Source organism: Phoxinus phoxinus (genome assembly GCF_949152265.1).
Source record: "Phoxinus phoxinus genome assembly, chromosome: 18".
Taxonomy (NCBI): Eukaryota; Metazoa; Chordata; class Actinopteri; order Cypriniformes; family Leuciscidae; genus Phoxinus; species Phoxinus phoxinus.
In genome coordinates, this window is record NC_136893.1 from 23,931,797 (window position 1) to 23,955,293 (window position 23,497).

Consider the following 23,497-nt stretch of genomic DNA (forward strand, 5'->3'; position numbering starts at 1 on the left):
TCAAAAACTTCTAACTAACCCACTGATGTCACATGGACTACTTTGATGATCTTTTTATTACCTTTATGGACATGGACAGTATACTGTATATACAGTTTCAATGGAGGGACAGAATGCTCTCGGACTAAATCTAAAATATCTTAAACTGTGTTCCGAAGATGAACGGAGGTCTTACGGGCTTAGAACGACATGAGGGTGAGTCATTAATGACATTATTTTCATTTTTGGGTGAACTAACCCTTTAAGTGCATACAAGGAGCATGCGTGCTACTTTGGATGTGCATCTTGCGTCGTGTTTCCAGAAACAGTAGTAACATGGCCAAACCTTCGTCATTTGATCCAACAATATAGGACCATCGTTAATGAGGTCATGAACAGATGACAGATTGCTGACACACTAAGGTTACATTTACAGTACACGACAACAATATGCTTACAGAAAAAGTTTTTCCTTTGAGTTTTCCACGTACAGACGATACCATTGTCAAAAGGATCCCAGTTCACACAGATTGTAGGGGCCGGCGTGTAAACGGCCCCTAAAATATATAGATTGAAATGTGTATAGATATAGAATGTATTGCATGTAAGCTTGCTTATTTTTCCCAAGAGCAAGATCTATAAATCCTAACAAGAAACCGCTTCTAACAACAGGTCGAGAGCTGTAGTTCCAACCACACAAACTTGAGATGCTGTTTGCGAATTGATCATTGGAACTACGGATTTGGGAAACACCAAATCTTTGAACTATGCTAGTAATGATAGACCTTGCGCCCATAATTGGCTAACTAACGTTTTTGGGAAACACATCCCTGGTTGGGATACTCAAACAAACGGACCGATGTTTTGATAGCACCACAGTGTTTACACTTTTTAGGTAGTCAACTTTCCAGTGGCTTATTTAAAGACTTTCCTGCATTTTAAGCTGGGATATAAGAACATATTTTAACAGTGAAGGAAATGACATCACTTTTGAGCAATGCTCCAACCTTCTTTAGACTTTGCTACTTCAGTGTTATTTTAATTATTACTGAATGTGCATTTGCTCATCTCTTTTTTCCAAAATGCTTTTTTTTCCTTTAGCAATCAGAAGTATTCTGTAACAAACAGCTCACAGTAAAATCGGAAACGCTTCAATTTTCTAAAAAAGCACTGAGTCGATTTTGGCTGCATCACAATGTGAAAACAAATGAACTAATGTTCCCATCATTTAGTGTTGGCACCAAACACAAGGCTCAAAGCCATATCAAATCAACTGTTCAGAGTGGGAGTTGTGCATTGCAGCAGTGCTTAGATTTAATCAAGAAACGCTTATAAAAGTCTAAAAGCAGTACTCTGAGTTTTGACCAAGACTTGACTTGACCAAGGGACACAAATGATGTACAATGCTCGCTTACAGCCCTTGTCCTCTCGTCTGCATCTGTTTAAATTGTTTGGAGGAAAGGCTCTAAATGATCTTAGCTGTCAGGCTATCCAGGAAGTCGTCAGGTTTGTTTGGGAAACATTTGGCTGTCCTGTGAGCTATTGGAGAGCTCACCTCAAGTGATTTCTCATGCCTGGGAGCTTTGAGAAAGACAACAGCCTGTACAACCATCACTGACCCAAAAAATGTGCTGTATTCAAAAACAATGTATATCACCTTCAAAATCTGCTTATTTTATATTTTAAAAAACAACAACTTTGGTTCCATGTTTTCTTTTCTTGTGTGTTAATAATTTCTGTGATTTCCCTATCAAATAATACAATTTAAAAAAGCAATGGTACAAGTTTGTACTTTTTCGACTTAATGCATCTGAATAGATTTTCAGGTATTCTTTTTAATGAGAATTTTTGGACAAAAGTAGTCGAAAGGTAGATTTTTACAACAATGCTCTCACATCCTAAACAAATTTCACGCTACTTCCTGTTCACTTTTGTACTGTCTACAAAACAGCAGCTGTGTTTAAAATACCATTTCACAGCTGTCCCAATGGTCGCTTTGTCTTCTGCCAAATTTACGATGTACAGACATCCATGTGTGTGTACGCACTATATGTATCTGTGTCCATATGTGTTTGTGCAACTCATCATTAACATAATAATGCTGGTATTCCATCTGGACGGTCCGATGTTATTCTTCAGCTCTTCAACAGAAATGCATACAATCATTCCTCAAATTCAGTGCAGCTTTTTGGACACATCCTCTGCTGAATTCTGAGCGCGGAAGTCTCGTTTTCATGCGTATTCCCCAAAGATAACCGTGAAAGATTTACTTTATGCAATGTCTGATGGATGCCTTAGATCGTGGTGCAGATACAGGTCAGGGTAACATTGTTCTGCTGTCAATTTTACTGTGGTATTTTCCACAGATTTAATTTGTATTACTATGAAATGAGTTTGATTTTGGAGTTAAAACTAAACCAAGTGATTTTAATTTGTCCTGATGTTGAAGATATTGGTATCTTCACTGCTCATAATTTATTTACTTTCATGATTTTCAAACCAGTATGCTGTTATTTTTCTGTAGAATTTCTTAAGAATATCCACGTAGCTCTTTTCCATACATACACTGTAAAAAGTGATCAGTTGGCTTAACTTTAAAAAAGTGAGGAAACCTGTTGCCTAAATTACAAAATAAATAAACCATGCGTAACTGAAAAAAAATGTTATGTGTAAGTTAAGTTCACATAACTAAATTTTTTCAATTATGCATGAAGTATACTTAATTTTAAAGCAACAGGTTTCCTAATTTTTTTAAGTTAAGTATACTTCATGCATAATTGAAAAAATTAAGTTATGTGAACTTGACAATTCCACATAACTTAATTTTTTTAACTACGCATGGTTTATTTATTTGGTCATTTTAAGGCAACAGGTTTCATCTTCTTCTTTTTTCTAAAAGTCTCTAAAAAACTTTTTACAGTGTAACAACAGGTCACTATGGCCACATCTTTCAAGCTCAAATAACAACATAAAATGTAACAAAATAGGTACATTCAACATTTATTGTTTATTTTTTTTTTCCATTTTAAGCATGACGGAGGGTTTTATTCTGGAAAAGCGCTGTAGTGTACCATTTCAAAATTCTCCATTTTTGTTCTCCCTGTTTACCATTGAAGAAATAACAGCATACAGGCTTAGAATGACATGAGGGTGAGTAAAAATGATCCTATTATTGCTAAACCTTTTCATTGAAGTAAAAACTGGTTTAACAGTGCATCAGGCTTTTACACAGTCTATTTTGTGCTGTCATGTTTACTTATTGTGAGTAAATACATTGTAAGGTACAGCAAGCATCATTTGATATACGAGACAAATTGATTTTGGAAATAAGTGATGTGCTAAATTAAGAGTATGTTTATTAATTGTCAGTGTACATGTGCATATGTATATCTTATTTATATTCACAATTATTCAAAGTACAAAATACAATTATTCCTTTCATTTAAAGGACTTTTGGTGTGCTAAGGCTTTTTACTGGAACCATTTCCAACAAAAACATCTTTAACGTTTAAAGGGAATTCATATGTTGTTATTATATTTGCTCATCCTCAAACCTGTATGGGATACAAAAGTAGAATATTAATGTCCTGAATGTCTTTGCCACTCTTTTTCCATACAGCACAACTGAATATGGACATAAAAGTTTCTTAAAAATTACTATTTTCCAAGTTTTAAGCTTTGTGTGACGATAAGTTTAGGTCTTAAGTAAAATCTTCCCCTCCTCTGTCCACATGCAAATACAGTGCCTCATTACACAGAGTTAAATTTTACCGCAGTGAATATGCTGGAAAATAGTCATATGAACTACTTTAAATTACATTTTAATTGTGCTTTTGGGATTTTTTTACATTTCTATTTTTCACAATTGAAAAATCATATGGGTTTGACCATCATGAATGTGTGTAAATGATGACAGAATTGTCATTTTTGGCTGAACTATCTATCCCTTTAAAACCAGTTCTGGCGTGTATCAGTCTCTGTTGAGTTCAACAGCTGTGCAATGCTGTTATAATGATTACAAAAGATAGAGAGAATTATATATCAAAATAGCAATCAGATGAGTTTACATTCACATAGATTAGCATAATTAACTATGCATATTCCAGCTATGATGCATTAAGTGTGAAGCTGCTAATGCATTGACAAAGCACATACTGCTGTGGCGACACAATCTAAACACACTTACATTGATCTAAAAGCACATTCAGTTCATTTTGCTGTTGTGTTTTCAGGATTTCTTTATATAGCAGTATATTAAACACTTGATCACATTCATTTGCAACACTTAGTCAGGAGAGAGGCAACGTTCTGTGCCAACAAGGGCTCAAATTATTTGGTATTTTTGTAAGAGAATAACTCTGTGAAGTCTGTCAGACAAATGCTCAGCCATTTCTCATCCTCTCCCATGCCTCTCTTTGTCTTATTCTCTTTCCTTTTGTCTTTTGTTGATAAAAGAGGCCATCTGTCTTTAGCACTGCTTCATTATCTCTGATGTGCTGTCAGCACCTCAGAAGAGCTGTGTGCTTTGACAAAATACACTGTTGACACTCACAACCAAATCTTTTAACAGGTTGCTAAACCTACAGACATGCATTCAGTCAGAAATGAAATTGCATGTGTCTGTTCTGCTCTTGATGTTACGTTACATAATTTGTGTTAAAGTGCACACGTGCAAACAATGTAAAATGTTGTTTTTTTCTGCAATTTATAAATTCATGTTGTACTTTTATTGTTTTCCCTTTTTTATTATTATTGTTATAGCTCAAAAAAAGTTTTGAGAACTGCACAGTACGAGTATTGGATCCGATTTAGTCACATATACGATTTGGTGGATACGGATAAGTTTCGGATAGGTTTGGTGGATACGGATCAGTTTAAGACAGGTTTGGTGGTGTGGGTAAGATTAGGACAGGTTTGGTGGATACGGGAAAGCTTAAGACAGGTTTAGTGGTATGGGTAAGATTAGGACAGAGTTGGTGGATACGGGTAAGTTTAAGACATGTATGGTGGATACCAGTAAGTTAAGGACATGTTTGGTGGATATAGGTTAAATTTAAGACAGGTTTGGTGGATACGGGTAAGATTAGGACAGGTTTGGTGATATGGGTAAGATTATGACAGGTTTGGTGGATACGGGCAAGTTTAAGACAGATTTGGTGGTATGGGTAAGATTAGGACAGATTTGGTGGATACGGGCAAGTTTAAGACAGATGTGGTGGTATGGGTAAGATTAGGACAGGTTTGGTGGATACGGGTAAGTTTAGGACAGGTTTGGTGGTAATGGGAAAGTTTAGGACAGATATGGTGGTACTGGTAAGTTTATGACCAGTTTTGTGGATATGGGTAAGTTTAAGACAGGTTTGGTGGTATTGGTAAGATAAGGACAGGTTTGGTGGATACGGGTAAGTTTAGGACAGGTTTGGTGGATACGGGTAAGTTTAGGACAGAGTTGGTGGATACGGGTAAGTTTAGGACAGGTTTGGTGGATACGGGTAAGTTTAGGACAGGTTTGGTGGATACGGGTAAGTTTAGGACAGGTTTGGTGGAAACGGGTAAGTTTAGGACAGGTTTGGTGGATACGGGTAAGTTTAGGACAGGTTTGGTGGATACGGGTAAGTTTAGGACAGGTTTGGTGGAAACGGGTAAGTTTAGGACAGATTTGGTGGATACGGGTAAGTTTAGGACAGAGTTGGTGGATACGGGTAAGTTTAAGACAGATTTGGTGGATACGGGCAAGTTTAAGACAGATTTGGTGGTATGGGTAAGATTAGGACAGATTTGGTGGATACGGGTAAGTTTAGGACAGGTTTGCTGGTAATGGGAAAGTTTAGGACAGATATGGTGGTACTGGTAAGTTTATGACCAGTTTTGTGGATATGGTTAAGTTTAAGACAGGTTTGGTGGTATTGGTAAGATAAGGACAGGTTTGGTGGATACGGGTAAGTTTAGGACAGGTTTGGTGGATACGGGTAAGTTTAGGACAGAGTTGGTGGAAACGGGTAAGTTTAGGACAGAGTTGGTGGATACGGGTAAGTTTAGGACAGGTTTGGTGGATACGGGTAAGTTTAGGACAGGTTTGGTGGATACGGGTAAGTTTAGGACAGGTTTGGTGGAACGGGTAAGTTTAGGACAGGTTTGGTGGATACGGGTAAGTTTAGGACAGAGTTGGTGGATACGGGTAAGTTTAGGACAGGTTTGGTGGATACGGGTAAGTTTAGGACAGGTTTGGTGGATACGGGTAAGTTTAGGACAGAGTTGGTGGAAACGGGTAAGTTTAGGACAGAGTTGGTGGATACGGGTAAGTTTAGGACAGGTTTGGTGGAAACGGGGTAAGTTTAGGACAGGTTTGGTGGAAACGGGTAAGTTTAGGACAGGTTTGGTGGATACGGGTAAGTTTAGGACAGGTTTGGTGGATACGGGTAAGTTTAGGACAGGTTTGGTGGATACGGGTAAGTTTAGGACAGGTTTGGTGGATAAGGGTAAGTTTAGGACAGGTTTGGTGGATACGGGTAAGTTTAGGACAGGTTTGGTGGATACGGGTAAGTTTAGGACAGGTTTGGTGGATAAGGGTAAGTTTAGGACAGGTTTGGTGGATAAGGGTAAGTTTAGGACAGGTTTGGTGGATACGGGTAAGTTTAGGACAGGTTTGGTGGATAAGGGTTAAGTTTAGGACAGGTTTGGTAAATATGGGTAAGTTTAGGACAGGTTTGGTGGATACGGGTAAGTTTAGGACAGGTTTGGTGGATACGGGTAAGTTTAGGACAGATTTGGTGGTATGGGTAAGTTTGAGGGTGGGTTAAGATGTAATACATAATAACAGACAATTACATGCAGGTTTAATTAAAATATAAGTACAATGCAATAACATGTATGGACACAATAAACGAACTGTATCAAATTACAAATTAAAATGGAATTACATTGTAGTTAAATACACTTAATATAACGTGGGACCCAGTATATTTTTTAAACAGTATGCCGAACAATACATATTATGTAACGCTACGCATTTCAAACAGTACATTTTGGTCACATGACTTACTGCATTAATTCTTTGTGTCCAGTGATCATCTTGGAAATGAAAATAGTTTTTTTTTAATAGGGATGCACGATATATAAGCCACCATATCGGTATCAGTATTTGTCAGCTCACCTGTGTTGAAATTAAGTTGTCTGTCTGAAATAAACCAAACCTAAAAAAAAATTCATTTTTAATGTTATCGTTATCAGCCCGATAAGAAAATATGGCCGACGATATATTAAAGCCGATAAATAATGAATTATTTCCTGCAGCTGGGACACTTCAGATGCACATGTGGTTGTCATGATGGTTTTGAACTGCTTGAAATATGATTGACTTCAAAAAGGAAAATACAGTTAAGTGCATGTGCATGAGTCTGTCGTATCGGCTACATAAAATTAGAATGAGAACATCATTATACTTGTTTTACTTTTAATGATGAGACTTTTGTTTTTGTAATCAGGCTCTCAAAATTACATACAACTTTGGATTTATATTTATCGGCCAATATATCGGTTATCTTCTTTCAAATATAAAGAATTATCGGCCAAAATGTTCATATCGGTGCAATTTTTAGTTTTTCAATCAAGTCAACAAAAAACAGTCAAGCAAGTAATTCAGATATTATGTGCATAGTGAAAAATTGCATACTAAACAGTTTTAAAACCTGAAGTGAATGAAATTAATTTACAAATTTTCACTAATGCTTAAATGCAAATGAAAACAGGGGTATGTGGTACCAAGATGCAATTTGATGGTGTAGTTGAATACACTTTCCTTTCACCAGCAAATACATACTTTTAGGGCAGAATATACACACTTTTGCCAAATATCATAGTACATTATACATGGCAGAAATTTGAACATCAGACTGTAGCTATGAACATAACCTCAATATTATATGGTATTTAATATAGAAAAGTTTTACTAAAACAGACACATTATTGGATAACTATGATGTCAAAATACACTAAGTGTACGCTCATAAAAGAAAATGAATTGAACAATGTTTGCCTCAGCATTGCTGGTTATTAAAGGAGAATCGCTCATTGTAGATTTAAGAGGCTTGTTTTACGAGGCTCATTTGTGGTTTTTCCCATGTCATTAAGCATAAATTAAACCTCATATGAAAACAAGCGTTATTGTAGTTAAGTGTGATGGGAATTCTGATTAATAGAAAGCTCCTTTTTTTCCTCTTTATTTCAAGGGGCAGATTGCTCGTCTATTGACGACTATAAGTAACTTTGCAACTACACATCAACTAGAAATTATTAGAGTATTGGTAGACAGTCTGCTTAATATCTGCTAACTCTTTATTTTGATGCTCCTTCAACAAACATCCCACTGACTATAAGTGACTTTGCAACTACGTCAACTTATTTTACAAACCCCGAGTCCTAACAACTAACCCTAACCTAATAGTCTACTAACAGTCTCGCTACACAGTCTACTAATATTGTAATGAGAGTTAGTTGAATGTCTAAAGTGGACCATTGGAAATAACCTTTGAAGTATAACCTTATTTTTGCTTTCATTAGTTTATGTAAATGGTTGTACAGTGTCTTTTCTTCTGGACTGTGAAAACAGAGGCTTTTGAACCAGATGATGCATGTTTAGTCATGTGATGCATATTGTACTAATAGTATATATGGTTATACCAGTATTGTTGTGCCTGCTATTTACTTTCATAGTGTTGCTAAAGATAAGTGTTCCTTTGTAGAATTGTCATATTACAGTCCTGTAAATATGACAGAACGCTGTGAGAGTGTTTTAGAAATCAGGAATGTGAGATTATCAGTTATGAGATCAATTATGCTTGGTATGTTTTTCATCTACAAAACCAAACTTGGGTCTCCAGCCGACAAACTTTAATCCAGTCTGGCTAGAGCTCTTCTCATAATGTCACTCATTAGGTCAGTATGTAGAGAGAACAGGGTCTTTAGTGGCTGTTCGAACGCATTCGACCACATGATCGTTTACTCTACGAAAGCAATCCGGTCTAATGTGTTTTCAACTACCTCTGGAAGCGATAGAAAGTGGACGAGCTCAAAGCGTTCTAGACCCGTTTACTCCTGTATTTAGTGTCGTCCACTTGTGATGGACATCGAAACATCTTAATACCTGGTATAAACAGAGCCTGAGCAATATGACTGTGATTGAAGCCCAATTATTTAATTTTGCACAAGTGGCGCGCCACGTTCACCAGCGTGCTCTAAACGATTTGTGCGAGCCATTCCTATCGCGACGCTGATTATAAATGTGCGGCCCATTTTAATTCTATGGCGAATGTTCCACTTTAAAACGCTATAGATAAAGTCAAACATGATCTAAAACAGCCACATGAACCAAAAAGGTGACCTCCAACTTAAATTAGACAGCTTTTTAAACTACTCATGACTTTATCACATTCCATTGTATTTATTATGGAATTTTTTTACTAACTAGAATTTACAGTATCTGTTAAGGGAATCGATTTTTCACTAAAGATTTATGTTACAACTGTGGCGTATTGTAGCTATAGTTTCTAGGAGGCTATTTTACATAAATGCTATAGTTAAAACAGAAAGAAAAAAGTTAGCATTGGCCTTACCATGGTGATGAGGAGGAGTCTGACTTGTAATGTTTAACTTAAGGCCAAGAAAGAGCTTTAAATTATGAACCTTTTTTAATTATTGACATGATTGATTTTCCCCTTATGTGTAAAATGTGTTCTGCTAATAATGGCAGATATTAGGAAAAATCTGCTTTCAGGTATATCAAGAGATGACAGGAAATTAACATTTTCAGTATAAGAAAATCTTAAGTAAAGATAGTTTGACTTCCCCTGGCACTTTGTAAACAAGTGATTGTTAACTATACTTTATTGCAGTTATGTCATAAACCAACTTTGCATGTTTGGAGCATTTTGCAGGACCATTTTTAAGTAAAATATCCAGCGCCTCATGACAGCATGCATAATAAATGATTTAAAAATTTATAGTTTTGAGGGAAAAACAAACATTCGAGTGATTTTTTAAAATGTTTATTTGCACTGAAAACTGAAAGTAAATCTCTGCATTTACACGTGCAGATCAGCTTCCCTCTTGCCTCCTTTTTTCGTTTCCTCTACAGGAAGGTATAGGCCTTGATGGCTTGTGTTATTTTTAACATTAAAATAAACAGAATGGATAACAACCACAAACCTCAAACCACTGTAATCTCTCACAAAACCCCTCCTGTCATCACCAATTTCTGGCAAAGACTGATTCAGGTGCCAGCCTGTGTTTTATTGTCACGTGATGAATGTTAGACGTTTGGAAAGTCTGTGAGTGAAGAAAAAGTGCATTCTGAGCACCGCGGGTTGGTGGTCTTCAGTAAACCATTCTGACCCTCGGTGGCTGCGCTGCGCGGTGTGTTTATATAGGTTTCGCCAAAGGGAATTCGGAGCTAATTTATGTAGCATTCGAATACAAAGTGTACTCAGCGCTACAGGACTAGAGGGCTAGTCGTTGTGTATCAGTTTGATGAGTGTGTGTTTATACATGCTGCACATGTGCTGGTGGGGATTTCTGAACCGGTACAAGAGAGCAGCAGCTCCATGTCTTTCGAAATAAGAATCATAACATTTTATAATCAGGTTACTTCAAATGTGTTGGGGTCAAAAGTGCCATAATGTTTCTTCAAACTGTGACAATGGTTATGAGAGAAGTTGACAACTTGGTTAATATGTTCAGCCTTTTAGAGTTATGTTTCAGGTTAAAAACAAATTAAGCTCTATGAACAACATCTGTGACACACTTATAATGGCAGGGAATTGGGAACATTTTTGGAGAGCAGAAATGTGTAGCTTGTAATTTTATAAAAGCACTACTATTCATTATTCGGTTAAAACGTGTGTATTATTTGAGCTGTAAAACTGTTCTTGTCATTTTTATGGTTGGTTTAAGGGGGTTTAGGTGTTATCATGGCAAAGAAGTTTTGGCAAGTACTTTTAAAATATATAGTATCCGTAACATATAGTGTATATATATATATATATATATATATATATATATATATATATATATATATATATATATATATATACACTATATGTTACGGATACTATATAAATACACGTTCCATTCACTCGCTTATGAAAAATAATTACATGCAGCATACTTTTTTTTTAAAAGAGTAAATATTACAGAAATAATATACTTTAAAATGAGTGCAAACTGAATGCAATATGTTTTGGACACTTAATTGCATTTGTTAATTAAATGAAAATGTATTCGTTTAAATTTATATGAAATGCATTAAGTGCTTTTTGACTCACTTCAGTATTCACTGTAAAAAATTATATTATCAATAAGTTATAACAACATATGTTTTTACATTGATTTAAATGCTTTAAAATAAATTACGCAAGTTACAAGATTCAAATATTTTTTTTTAAGTCAGTTTAACGTAATTTCAGTTGACATGATTAATACATCCAAGTTGATTGTAGTGGGAAAGTGGGACTTGTGTACATCTTTAAATGTAATTTCCGAATTAACTTATATTGTCTTTGAAACATGGTAAGCATAATAAATATTAAATACGTTTTAATGTAACTTCTATTGTTCCTTGTTTATCATGCATTAAAATATATTTGTAATTACACATTTGCAGGATGAATTTGTAATTTAGTACATTTTACATGTAATACTGAATAACACACTATAGTTAAAGTTATAATCAAGTGCTTTACACGTGCTTTAGTATGTTAGTCAACACATCCTAATAAGTGCACTTCTTTAAAACACGACAGAATATTATTAAAACAATGTTTTAAAATGTGCTTTAAAGTCAAACTTTATTACAAATTGAACTTTAAAAGTGCACTTAAGTGTGCAAAGAAACGAAAAAGTGTGCAAAGACATGAAAGTGAACTCTCTCCAAGTTCCCTTACTGTAAGTGGGATTTAATTTCATTAATATTATCAGCAAGTAAAGATATATTATGCAATGAAAAAATATACTTGTTAGATTGAGTACACTACAAGTGCACATGCAATACAATTAAGCGCACTCCTTTTCACATGCGATTCACTGTAGCTTTCCATTTTTTTATTTAAAGATTATGATTATTAAAAATGAAAATTAATACAATAGATTTATTAAATTAACTTTTATGGTGATCAACATTATGCCACAAATGCTGTTGATTGAACCTGGAAAGTTCCTCAACAGGTTTGAGTTCAAACTTAAACTGATCAAACACAAAGAACAGACCACAGAATGTGTTTACAGCATCTGATGTAAACTAGAGTTTTTGTTAATCTTATCATGACACTACAAACTACATTCAATTGTCATGTTATATTATTTAGATGCTGGCGTTCATACACGGTGCAATCCAGACACTTAGGACCTTCTCCTCTCCTTGTGTGACAGACTCCTCACTGAAAGCAGGGTTAGGTGACATCTGGGCAACATCATGTGTGTGAGAGCAGCCCCAGATGCAAACAATGGGTGCGGCCTCAGTCTGTGAGCTCAAGCCCTCAGCTGCAAAACATATACAGCGAAACATATACACAGTGCGCGGCTGTATCGCTTTATTGTTTTAAGTTCTGGTTCCGGCCTGTTTGTTTGCTGGAAAGTTTAGTCTATGCCTTGCTGCCATGTGCAGAGTTGAACTAGTGACAATGAATGCCTCTATTTACTCCCCAGATGTGTGATGAAATGTTAGTGCAGTTTTGCCCTCTACTGGTGACTGTGAATAAAGCTCATCTATATTTCCGTCCGTCCATCTATCTCTCCGTCTATCTGTCTATCTATCTATCCACCTATATATCTGTCTATCAATCTATCTATCAATATATCTATCTATCTATATATCTATCTGTCTATCTATCTGTCTATCTATCTGTCTATCTATCTGTCTATCTATCTATCTATCTATCTATCTATCTATCTGTCTATCTGTCTCTCTGTCTATCTGTCTCTCTGTCTCTATGTCTCTCCGTTTAACCATCTATCTATCTAACCATCTAACCATATATCTAACCATCTAACCATATATCTAACCATCTAACCATCTATCTATCTATCTATCTATCTATCTATCTATCTATCTATCTAACCATCTAACCATCTATCTATCTAACCATCTAACCATCTAACCATCTATCTATCTATCTATCTATCTATCTATCTATCTATCTATCTATCTATCTGTCTGTCTGTCTATCTATCTTCTATCTATCTATCTATCTATCTATCTATCTATCTATCTATCTATCTATCTATCTATCTTCTATCTATCTATCTATCTATCATTCTATCTATCTATCTATCTAACCATCTAACCATCAATCTAACCATCTATCTATCTATCTATCTATCTATCTATCTATCTATCTATCTATCTATCTATCTATCTATCTATCTATCTATCTGTCTGTCTGTCTGTCTGTCTGTCTGTCTAACCATCTATCTATCTATCTATCTATCTGTCTATCTATCTATCTGTCTCTCTTTCCGTCTGTCTGTTTCTCTTTCCGTCTAACCATCTATCTATCTATCTATCTATCTATCTATCTATCTATCTATCTATCTATCTATCTATCTATCTATCTATCTATCTATCTATCTATCTATCTAACCATCTATCTATCTATCTGTCTCTCTGTCTCTCCGTTTAACCATCTATCTATCTAACCATCTATCTATCTAACTATCTATCTATCTATCTATCTATCTATCTATCTATCTATCTATCTATCTATCTGTCTGTCTGTCTGTCTGTCTGTCTGTCTGTCTGTCTGTCTGTCTGTCTGTCTGTCTGTCTGTCTGTCTGTCTGTCTGTCTGTCTGTATGTCTCTCTTTCCGTCTAACCATCTATCCATCTATCTATCATCTACATATCTGTCTATCCATCTGTCTATCCATCTATCTATCTATCTATCTATCTATCTATCTATCTATCTATCTATCTATCTATCTATCTATCTATCTATCTATCTATCTATCTATCTATCCATCTATCCGTATAGCCATCTATTTATCTATCTATCTATCTATCTGTCTATCATCTATATATCAGTCTATCCATCTATCTATCATCTATCTGTCTACAGTATCTATATATCTGTCCATCCATCCATCTATCTATCTGTCTGTCACACACACACACACACACACACACACACGTACACTGTACCAGTTTCTTGTCTTGAGCAGAAAATCATTATATTAGAATGATTTCTGAAGGATCATGTGACACTGAAGTAATGAAGCTGATACTGGTTGAGAAAAAAAACTTCTCAGTGCAAACAGTCTGTTTCCGTTGTTTTGTTTTTTTTACACAAGTACAGTACATACACACATAGTCAGACAATCACACACAAAGTGTGATCAGCTGAAAGCAACGGTGTGCAGATTGCAGACCATCTGCTCACATTCCTCCCGATTATCAAAGTTGAGGGTTGCATTTTCAGTTCATGCTTATGATCTGATTGTGAGCATTGCACATAAATAAATTTATCCCACCATCAAACCGTTACGAATCCTGCATAGATGTTGTGCAGTGAATTTTGATCATTATTACTATTATTGTACAATAACCATTACAAGTGTGCACACTAGGAAGCCTAGAGATTATGCCAGCACAGATTTGGCATTACGCCTGCTCTTGGCTTTACCTTATATAAATAGAGTGGCAGTGTTTGGAAACAGGCTCGTCTCTCTGTGTTCAATGCGTGACTGTTTTACAGTGCACTGGATTGTGCTGGGACTCGCTCTCTTTCTTCTTCAAAAAACATTGGCTTTAAATGAACATGTTTATTACTTGGTTCCTTTTGTCACAATACATTTTGTGAGGAAGTTTCTTATTTGTGGTGTAAATATGGAAGAGGCTGATGTTTGCAGGGGCTAGAACTAAATGGATTGCTTTTGGAAATTTTGCTTATAAACTGTGCAGGTAATATTAATCATAATCCAATATAGTTGGATTGTACTGAGTTTAACATTATGTATTGTTGTTGATGCAGTAATAAGGTATGTTGGTTATGGAGTTCTCTTTTTAATGAATTCCTTGTTTTTGCTAACTCTATTAAAGCTTCCATATGTGGCGATTTTAATGTAAATTCAGAAAGCTCAGCATGATGGATGGTTTCTAATGAAACACTTTAGTGTGTGATTCAGATGGGGCAGAGGTCTCATTATGAAGTGTAAAATTTCACACTTTTGATGGAATGACACTTTAGGTGGTTAAACATTGCAGGCGGCTGAAGTGACTCGGGTGAGCATACGGCCGGTAAATAGAGCTTAACCCTGACCTTTTTGTGTGGTTTCCGAAGTGTTTTCCTCATTTATTTTGTCCTTTTCAAAAATAAAAAAGACAAGAAACAAACCAAACAGCCCCCAAGATGAATTACAATAAATACAATATGGAAAAAAAAGTTAAAAGGTACAAGACTTTGTTCATTTGGAATTATCGCATTGCAAATAAAAACAAATTATATATTGATTATAAAGTTAAAATTATAAGTTCATTGCAAAATCAATATATCATTTTTTTAGGAGTCTGGACTCGAGGCTGTCATTTACAACGCTTTGTGGGGTATTGTAGTTCTTCATTAGGTTTTTTTTTTTTGACATATATCATCAGTTCACAACCTCAGAGCTTTTATTGTCACAAATCGATTTCTCTGCAAAGATCTTTCAAAACCTTACAAAATTATGTTTGCAAGTTCAATCTAGACTGTAAACACTTCAGAATATGTATAACTCACTGCTCATTGACCTTATGCAGCTTAGAAGATTATATCAGACCACTAAACACATAGTTGGATGTTGTTGTACCTAACGAGCCACGCTCTCTGTGTTTGTGTGTTTTACAGAAGAAAAGCAGACACACAGGCCAGTCCTGATGGCAGGCGCTTGGGGGTCAGCCTGCACTGGACTCTGGCTCTAGCAGCCCATTGGGCCCTCACTTCAACTCTGAACATTTCACAGGTCAGTGAGCACACACACACACACAATATTGTTTCACAATATTAGTGATGGCATTCGATAGACTTCCATTAATTGTATCTCAGCTTAATGATATTTTATATTGACTAACCCCTACCTACCAATCACAGAAATATGCGCAAAACACTATATTTGAATAAAAACATAATTTTGCTGATTTATATGCTTTTTAACTAGTGGTGACCAGTAAAATGTCCTCACTAGTCGAGTCGGGTGTCATAATATTAATTAATATCATAATACAAGTTGTATACATTTGGCCATCAAAAGGAGTCAAACAAGTACACACTCACGCACATGAGTGAGTGAGTGAGTGAGTGAGTGAGTGAGTGAGTGAGTGAGTGAGTGAGTGAGTGAGTGAGTGAGTGAGTGAGTGAGTGAGTGAGTGAGTGAGTGAGTGAGTGAGTGAGTGAGTGAGTGAGTGAGTGAGAGAATGAAAATGTCTGGAATGCATAATGTTAAAAAATAATTCTAATTTTATTAAAAGACATGGCAATACTTTATTTTAAGGTCGACGTAGTTACACATTACTACGTGTAGTTCCTATTGTAATAGCAGTAAATTATGCATAATTATAATGAACACCAAAACAAACCCTTACCATAACTCTTTAGCAAGTACGTGTACTGTAGTTAATTAATATTACTCTGTCCTTATTTGAGTAAGTACAATGCAACTACGTCACCTTAAAATAAAGTGTAACCAAAGACACTATTCAGCAAAGCCGCATTGACCAAAGTGCAAGTAAAGACATTTAAATTGTTACAAAAATGTTTTCTTTTAAACAATGCTATTCTTTAGAACAACAACATAATAAATGTGTCTAGATCATCGAATCATTATATTAGAATGATTTCTGAAGAATCATGTGACACTGAAGAAAAAAATCAGCATAGAAACCATCTATTTTAGATTGTAATATATTTTTTGTTAAGTGTATTTTTGAGCAAATAAATGTAGCCTTGGTAAATCTTCTTTCAAAAACCCTACAAACCGCCAACATTGATGTAAATATAATTTCTTATTTTTTCCTTTCGATTTTAGGGTGAAATATGGCTTAGACACGTTCTCGACAGGTTTCGTCAATGCATAGCTCAGTAATATCTTCAATATGATATCCTTTTTTCCTGCTGCCCTTTTAACCAGTCATAAATCCAGGCCACCTTACAGACAGAAAGTGTTTCTAATAAGTTGAGAAATGCACACTTCCATGATAATGATTGTTTTTGTCTCTTTGCCAGCAGGACGAGTGCCCATGAGGTCGTTGACGCTGGTCCTGCTCGTCCTGATCAGCATCCAGGCTGCACTCATCATGGGAGGCCACACCCAGGCGCAGGGGCCAGCCAATCAGCACGCAGCAGCACGACACTCCCCCAGGCCTCACGGCCAATCCAAGCAGGACTCACAATATGAAGACCAAATCCCCACAGTGGACCCCAAACTCTTCAACAAGCGCCGCTACCGCTCACCTCGCGTGCTGTTCAGCGACGTGATCCCTACGGAAAATGAAACGGGAGGCCCCAAACGCCCACGTGTCCGGCGGAAGGCTAACGACTTCTTGCATCGTGGCGAGTACTCGGTGTGCGACAGCGAAGAGCACTGGGTCGGCAACCTGACCCGTGCCATAGACTTAGCGCAAAATGAAGTCACGGTGCTGCCACACGTTCGCATCAACAACGTCGTAAAGAAGCAACTCTTCTACGAGACCACATGCCGCGTGTCGAAGCCCGTCGGGGCCCCCAAGCCAGGTCAAGGAGCCAGCGGCGTTAAAGCCGGAACCTCTAGCTGTCGTGGGATTGACAACCGGCACTGGAACTCGTATTGCACCAACACGCACACCTATGTGCGCGCGCTAACGACCTACAAAAACCAGATCGCCTGGAGGTTCATCCGAATCAACGCCGCTTGCGTGTGCGTTCTCAGCCGCAACTCATGGAGGCACTGAGTGATGTATTGACTGGTGTCTCAGCCAACCCACTGCAGCCTCCTGTCGCAAGCCCCTCCCACCCGTCAATGACAACATCCGTACTGGTGATCCGAGACTCCGCCCCTTTTCTGTTCTGCTCAAGACATCACAACCCACTCCCCTCCTACCCTACCTCACTCTGTAAATTATTGGTTGTTTAAGTTATGAGGACTGCATGACATATTTATATAGTTTATACGGTCAGAATATAAATATAAATATATATATGTGTATACAGTATACATAAAGCAAGCTTTTGTTGTGTTGTTGATGCTCTTATTTATTAAACACCTCACTACAGTATGTCAATGCAAGACTGCTTCTGTCGTAATCTCATTCAATGATCATTCAAACTAGTTTTTTGCACAAAAGCAGTTAAATTAGTGCAAAACCTAGGCTAACTATTTTACAAGATGCAGATTTCTTATGAATTTGTATGAAAAGTAAGCATGAAGGTCCATCCATAAACATAACCGTCAGTGAGGAGAATGCGGACTTTGCGCAAATGTACAAATGAGATTACGCAAATTCATATGAATTAGCCACCCATTCACCAAAACGTAAATAGTTCAGAATTGCTTTGAGATTATGTTGGATATGGAAGTTGTTTTCCGCTACGGAATAAAACAATTTAAAACGATAGTTGCGATTTTTTTATATCAGAATTGCAAGTTTATATTTCGCAATTCTGGCTTTTTTACACATGATTGCGAGATATAAAATCAGAATTGCAGGATATAAAGTCAGAATTGTGACATAAAAAGTCGCAATTACCTTTTTTTTTATTCAGTGGCAGAAACAAGCTTCCATAGTTGGAAAAGTTGCATACAGACTCAATTTAACCTTCATTTTGTGAATAACTAAAGTCTTAAGTGTGTTATTTATTTTCAGTTTTTATAAACGTTATACTTTTTAGTAAATCTATGATTAAAGATTAAAGTGTTGGAGTGTTTCACAAGTAGGATGCTTTTTTATTAAGGTGTGGAAAAGTCAATGTTTTTATTGAATGCAAATTAGATTGCATCAAATGCTAGTTCTAGCAGAATTTGTCTCTGTTTGAGATACAACACTACCATCATATATTGTTCTTCTTAAGCTCAAATCACGTAGAGCAGGCTTATATTTTTTAAGTCAGAACTTACATTCTGCCATATTGAGTGTGATTTCAAATATTCTCTGCATGCTATACAGTATCCCTATGTGAAAAAGAAATACACTTCATTATACTGAATGTGCACTTGTAGTGCATTTTAAACCTTAAAAGTGTATTTGAGAAAAATAAATATGCATGTAAGATAATATATTACTAAAACAATAGCCCAAAATAAGGTTCACTGTTTCGCAACACACTTAAGTTCACTTTGTACTAATGTCAAATTAAATGTTTTACACTAAAGCACATTTTAAATTATAGTTTTAATACTCTTTACCCATGCTTTAAAGTGCACTTTTTTGATGTGCTGACTGACTGACTTACTAAAGCACATGTAAATAACTTGATTATATTTTTAACTATGTTATTCAAGATTACAGTAAATGTACTAAATTGCACTTTCATCATTACAACTTGTAAGTATATTTAAACATGACATAAGTTTCAATAGAAATAACATTGAAGTATATTTGTTTAACATAAATGCTCGTAAGTACATTCAGCAGTAACTTTATATTTCAAAGACAATAAGTAATTTCAAAGACAAAAAGTAAAAATAAGTAATTATGAAAATACATATAAAGATGTACTTAAGTCCTTAAGTAGAACAAAAAAGCAGTCTAAGTAGTTAAACTAACTGCAGTTGATATAATTTTAAATTATAATACATTTTCATTTCATTTTGAATGTCTGAAAACATTACATTCAGTTCCCCTTTTAAAAAAGTATGCTGTACTGCACTTCTCTTTCACAAGGGTTTAGTTTGCAGCGGGACAACAATTCATTTGTTTTCCCTTTACATCTTTGCACTGAACCACCCAACTGATCCAGGTTGTTTGTCGGGTTACTTTTAACAGTTAGTCCTATAAGCTAATCGGTTACATCGCACGGATAGCAGAATTCAGGTTGCATACATCCAGAACTGTTGGTGTTTGCCAAGAAAAACACAGATGAGATACAGGTAGCTTTTAAGGACCTAAAACTTTTGTAACCTTTAAACAGCTTTGCTTTAAAATTATTATTTGTTAGTATACTGTTAAAAAAAAAAAACTTGCTGCCAAGTTGATTGTACTTGGAAATGTAAGTCATTACCACTTAGATCACATTAAACTGACTTTTTTTTTTTTTTTATGAGTTGAATCTTCTATAACATAAAAGTTGAAAATTGCTTAATTTATTTTGATGAGTTAAATCAATGTAAAAACATATGTTGTAATAACTTATTGATCATAGAATTTAACTAAATATTTTAACTAAGGTAAAGCTGAAGAGAGTCACTGTTTATAACGCATAGCAACAACTGTGCCGACAGATGTGCAAGGGTGTATCATAAGTTCATCCACTGACGTAGAGTTGGCACTCAAAAAAAAGCATCTCCCTGTCTGTTTCCCGCTCGGAGATGAATGTATTGTCTGGAATAGGCTACTAAGGGACTATCTGGGATCCCTCGTGTTCTTTCCTTTCCAATCCATGTTGGATGATCATAAAAATGAGCTCAAATAAATGAGACAATGCACTCAATAGAGCAATCAGCCATGCAAGGTGACCTGGGACGTCTAGCAGACATTTCAGGCTAGAATCTCACTCTGGATCCTTGGGTCACGTCAAGAAGATATACAATGGGGAAAACAGATCGGCATTAATACTATAGAGGAGATCACATGTAAAGCGAAGCAGCTGTCTTGCCTCTGGTGAGGAGCACGCGCTGAACGGCATTTGGAATCGTGCATGGGCATCGTGAATTAATGAAGGTCCTGGCGGCAGTCTGTGAGAGACCGTCCCAACTGAGCCTCTGTCCGTGCAAGAACATGTTTATGTTTTCTGATTACAGAGTTTAGACGGAGAGAGAAGAAAAGCATGGGAGAGAGTGTGTATGAGGGTCAGGTGGAGACCAAATGTCACCTTGATGAGGGTAAAACCTGAAATCGCCTACATTGTGGAGACCGTCCAACGGTCATCTTGATAAAAAAAGGATTAAAAATGTCTCAATTAAAATCTAAAAATGCCAAACGGTTTATACGAGGCAGTTCTTTTTTAGGAGGCAGAGCAAGAAAAATCAATCATTTTGCCAGACTGCTGTTGCATTCCTGCTTCATTGACGTGTCAAGTCAGTTATGTTAAGTGAAACAAAAGCAACACTTTATCATAGAGATATGTTAACACACTCAGCTGATTCATATTCATTATCAGTGTTGGGGGTAACGTATTAGAAGTAATCAGATTACTTTTTTCAAGTAACAAGTTAGTGATGCATTACTTTTAAATTTACAAGAAAACTTTTTCAAATAAGTAACGCAAGTTTTCCCATTTATTGACAGACAGCTCTCCTGTCCCCATATTGAGAGAAATCGTGAGTGCAGAGGAGTTGTGTGCGCTGTGTGTAAACATGATGGTTACTGTAGATCTAATGTAAGCATTCACTCATCTCACTTGCACAAAAACACATTCTGTATTCCTCAAAATGAATAAAAACTGTGAAATGCAGACACAGAATATTACGCAAACCTCCAATAATTAAATATCTTAGGAACACTCCACTTTTTTGGGAAATATGCTCATTTTCCAGCTCCCCTAGAGTTAAACAGTTTTACCGTTTTCTAATCCATTCAGCCGATCTCCGGGTCTGGCGGTAGCACTTTTAGCATAGCTTAGCATAGACCATTGAATCTGATTAGACCGTTAGCATCTCTCTCAAAAAATTACCAAAGAGTTTAGATATTTTTCCTTTTTAAAACTTGACTCTTCTGTTTTTTTTTTAGAGAGATGCTAACAGTCTAATCAGATTCAATGGTCTATGCTAAGCTATGCTAAAAGTGCTACCGCCAGACCCGGAGATCGGCTGAATGGATTTGAAAACGGTAAAACTGTTTAACTGGAAGCTGGAAAATGAGCCTATTTCCAAAAAAAGTGGCGTGTTCCTTTAAATAACACAAATATACTTTATGTATTTAATCCAGCCTGATCTTTTTGTGAAAATTAGTTTTTACATGCATATGATACACACTTTATGGCGTGTAATACCCACGTACCCAACACCAATAATCCTACCCAAGGGGTTTACAGTGCGTATCAAATCAATGGAAAAATTAATTTCCGCGTATAAATTGCACGATAAACACAATGCGTGCTATGATGCATTTCATGAGATCGGGTTGATTGAATCTCACTTTATTAACCAATGTCTTTGCTTCTGACCTTTGATGATCCAATTCAACCAGACGAATAAGCAAAAATCTCTTTAGATAAACATCACATATGTGTCACAACTTTCTTCTCCTGCATCCTATTCAGAACGGCAGCACAGCTGAAAGGTTTGCTTGAGCTGTACAGGCGGGAACTTATATTTCCTTTATTAATTTTACCTGTGGTTTGAAAGGGCCTTTACATTTACCAAAAATATTACTTTTGCGTTGTTAAGAACAAAAAAGCAAGCCCAGCTCAGGTGATAAAAAGTAATGCAAAATATAACATTACTTTCCATAAAAAGCTATTTATTTATTTAATCATAATGCAATATTAAAACATTACTTCTAAAAGTAACTTTCCCCAACACTGGTTATTAGTTCATTAATCAGCTGATGATGTTATTCAACGTCAGATTATTTTTACCAACAGCACCGTTCAAAAGCTTTGGGGTTGGGGATGTTTTTAACGTTTAAAGTCTCTTATGATCACCAATGCTTTTAATCAAAAATAAAGTCAAAAACAGTAAAATTGTGAAATATTATTACAATTTAAAATAACTGTGCTCTATCTGAATACATCATAAAATGTAATTTATTCCTGTGATCAAAGCTGGATTTTCAGCATCATTACTCCAGTCTTCAGTCACATGATCCTTCAGAAATCATTCTGACATGATGATTTGATGCTCAAGAAACAGTTATTATTATTATCGATGTTGAAAACAGTTGAGCTGATTCATTTTCTTTGATGAATAAAAAGTTCAAAAGAACAGTATTTGTTTTTAAATCTTACTGCCCAAACTTTTCAACAGTAGCGTGAACATAAAATTACCCCTAAAAAGCAACCTCTAATTAACAACGAGTTAACATAACTTGATAAGGTGTTGTTATTGTTTCACTTAAATGACAGTTATATGTTAATTTAATAATATTATTTAATAAATGTGTGTAACAGAAAGTGAACTGAACGAGGCCATGCTGTAAAGAATAGCTGAACTCGAGAATAATAAACAGCTTGAGTACAGTGTCACTGTCATTATAACTGCATTAAAGCATTAAAAGCCCGAGTGCAGCTGAGATGTAACTGGTAACGTGTCGTGTGACGTTAAGAAACACACTGGGTGGTTGGACTGGAAAGACTGTTGCAGCTGCACAGGCTGATGAGAGAGACACTGTCGGAGTCTCGGTGTCACGCTCAACAATAGCAGGTAT

At 36.0% G+C, this 23,497-nt stretch overlaps 2 protein-coding genes across 4 annotated transcripts in view; one reads left to right on the forward strand and one right to left on the reverse strand.

Annotated features, from left to right (window-relative positions):
• Positions 1 to 18,903, forward strand: part of ngfa (nerve growth factor a (beta polypeptide)) — a 31,990-nt gene extending 13,087 nt beyond the window's left edge. The window contains exons 2-3 of one of the 2 annotated variants that reach the window (XM_079587488.1): positions 15,849 to 15,963; positions 17,226 to 18,903. In XM_079587488.1, coding sequence (XP_079443614.1) covers positions 17,237 to 17,926 — 690 coding nt within the window. In that variant the 5' untranslated portion in view covers positions 15,849 to 15,963; positions 17,226 to 17,236 and the 3' untranslated portion in view covers positions 17,927 to 18,903. Of the gene's footprint in view, positions 1 to 15,848; positions 15,964 to 17,222 lie in introns of both variants that reach the window. The other variant, XM_079587487.1, reaches the window with a different exon arrangement.
• The window catches only part of LOC306985338 (potassium voltage-gated channel subfamily A member 3), a 175,425-nt gene that overhangs the window by 144,092 nt on the left and 7,836 nt on the right, over positions 1 to 23,497 (reverse strand). Inside the window, exon 3 of one of the 2 annotated variants that reach the window (XR_013794787.1) lies at positions 12,402 to 12,510. The exons of the other annotated variant lie outside the window; for it this stretch is intronic. The gene's annotated coding sequence lies outside the window, so the exon portion shown is untranslated. Of the gene's footprint in view, positions 1 to 12,401; positions 12,511 to 23,497 lie in introns of those variants that run through there. 2 annotated transcript variants of the gene reach the window in all.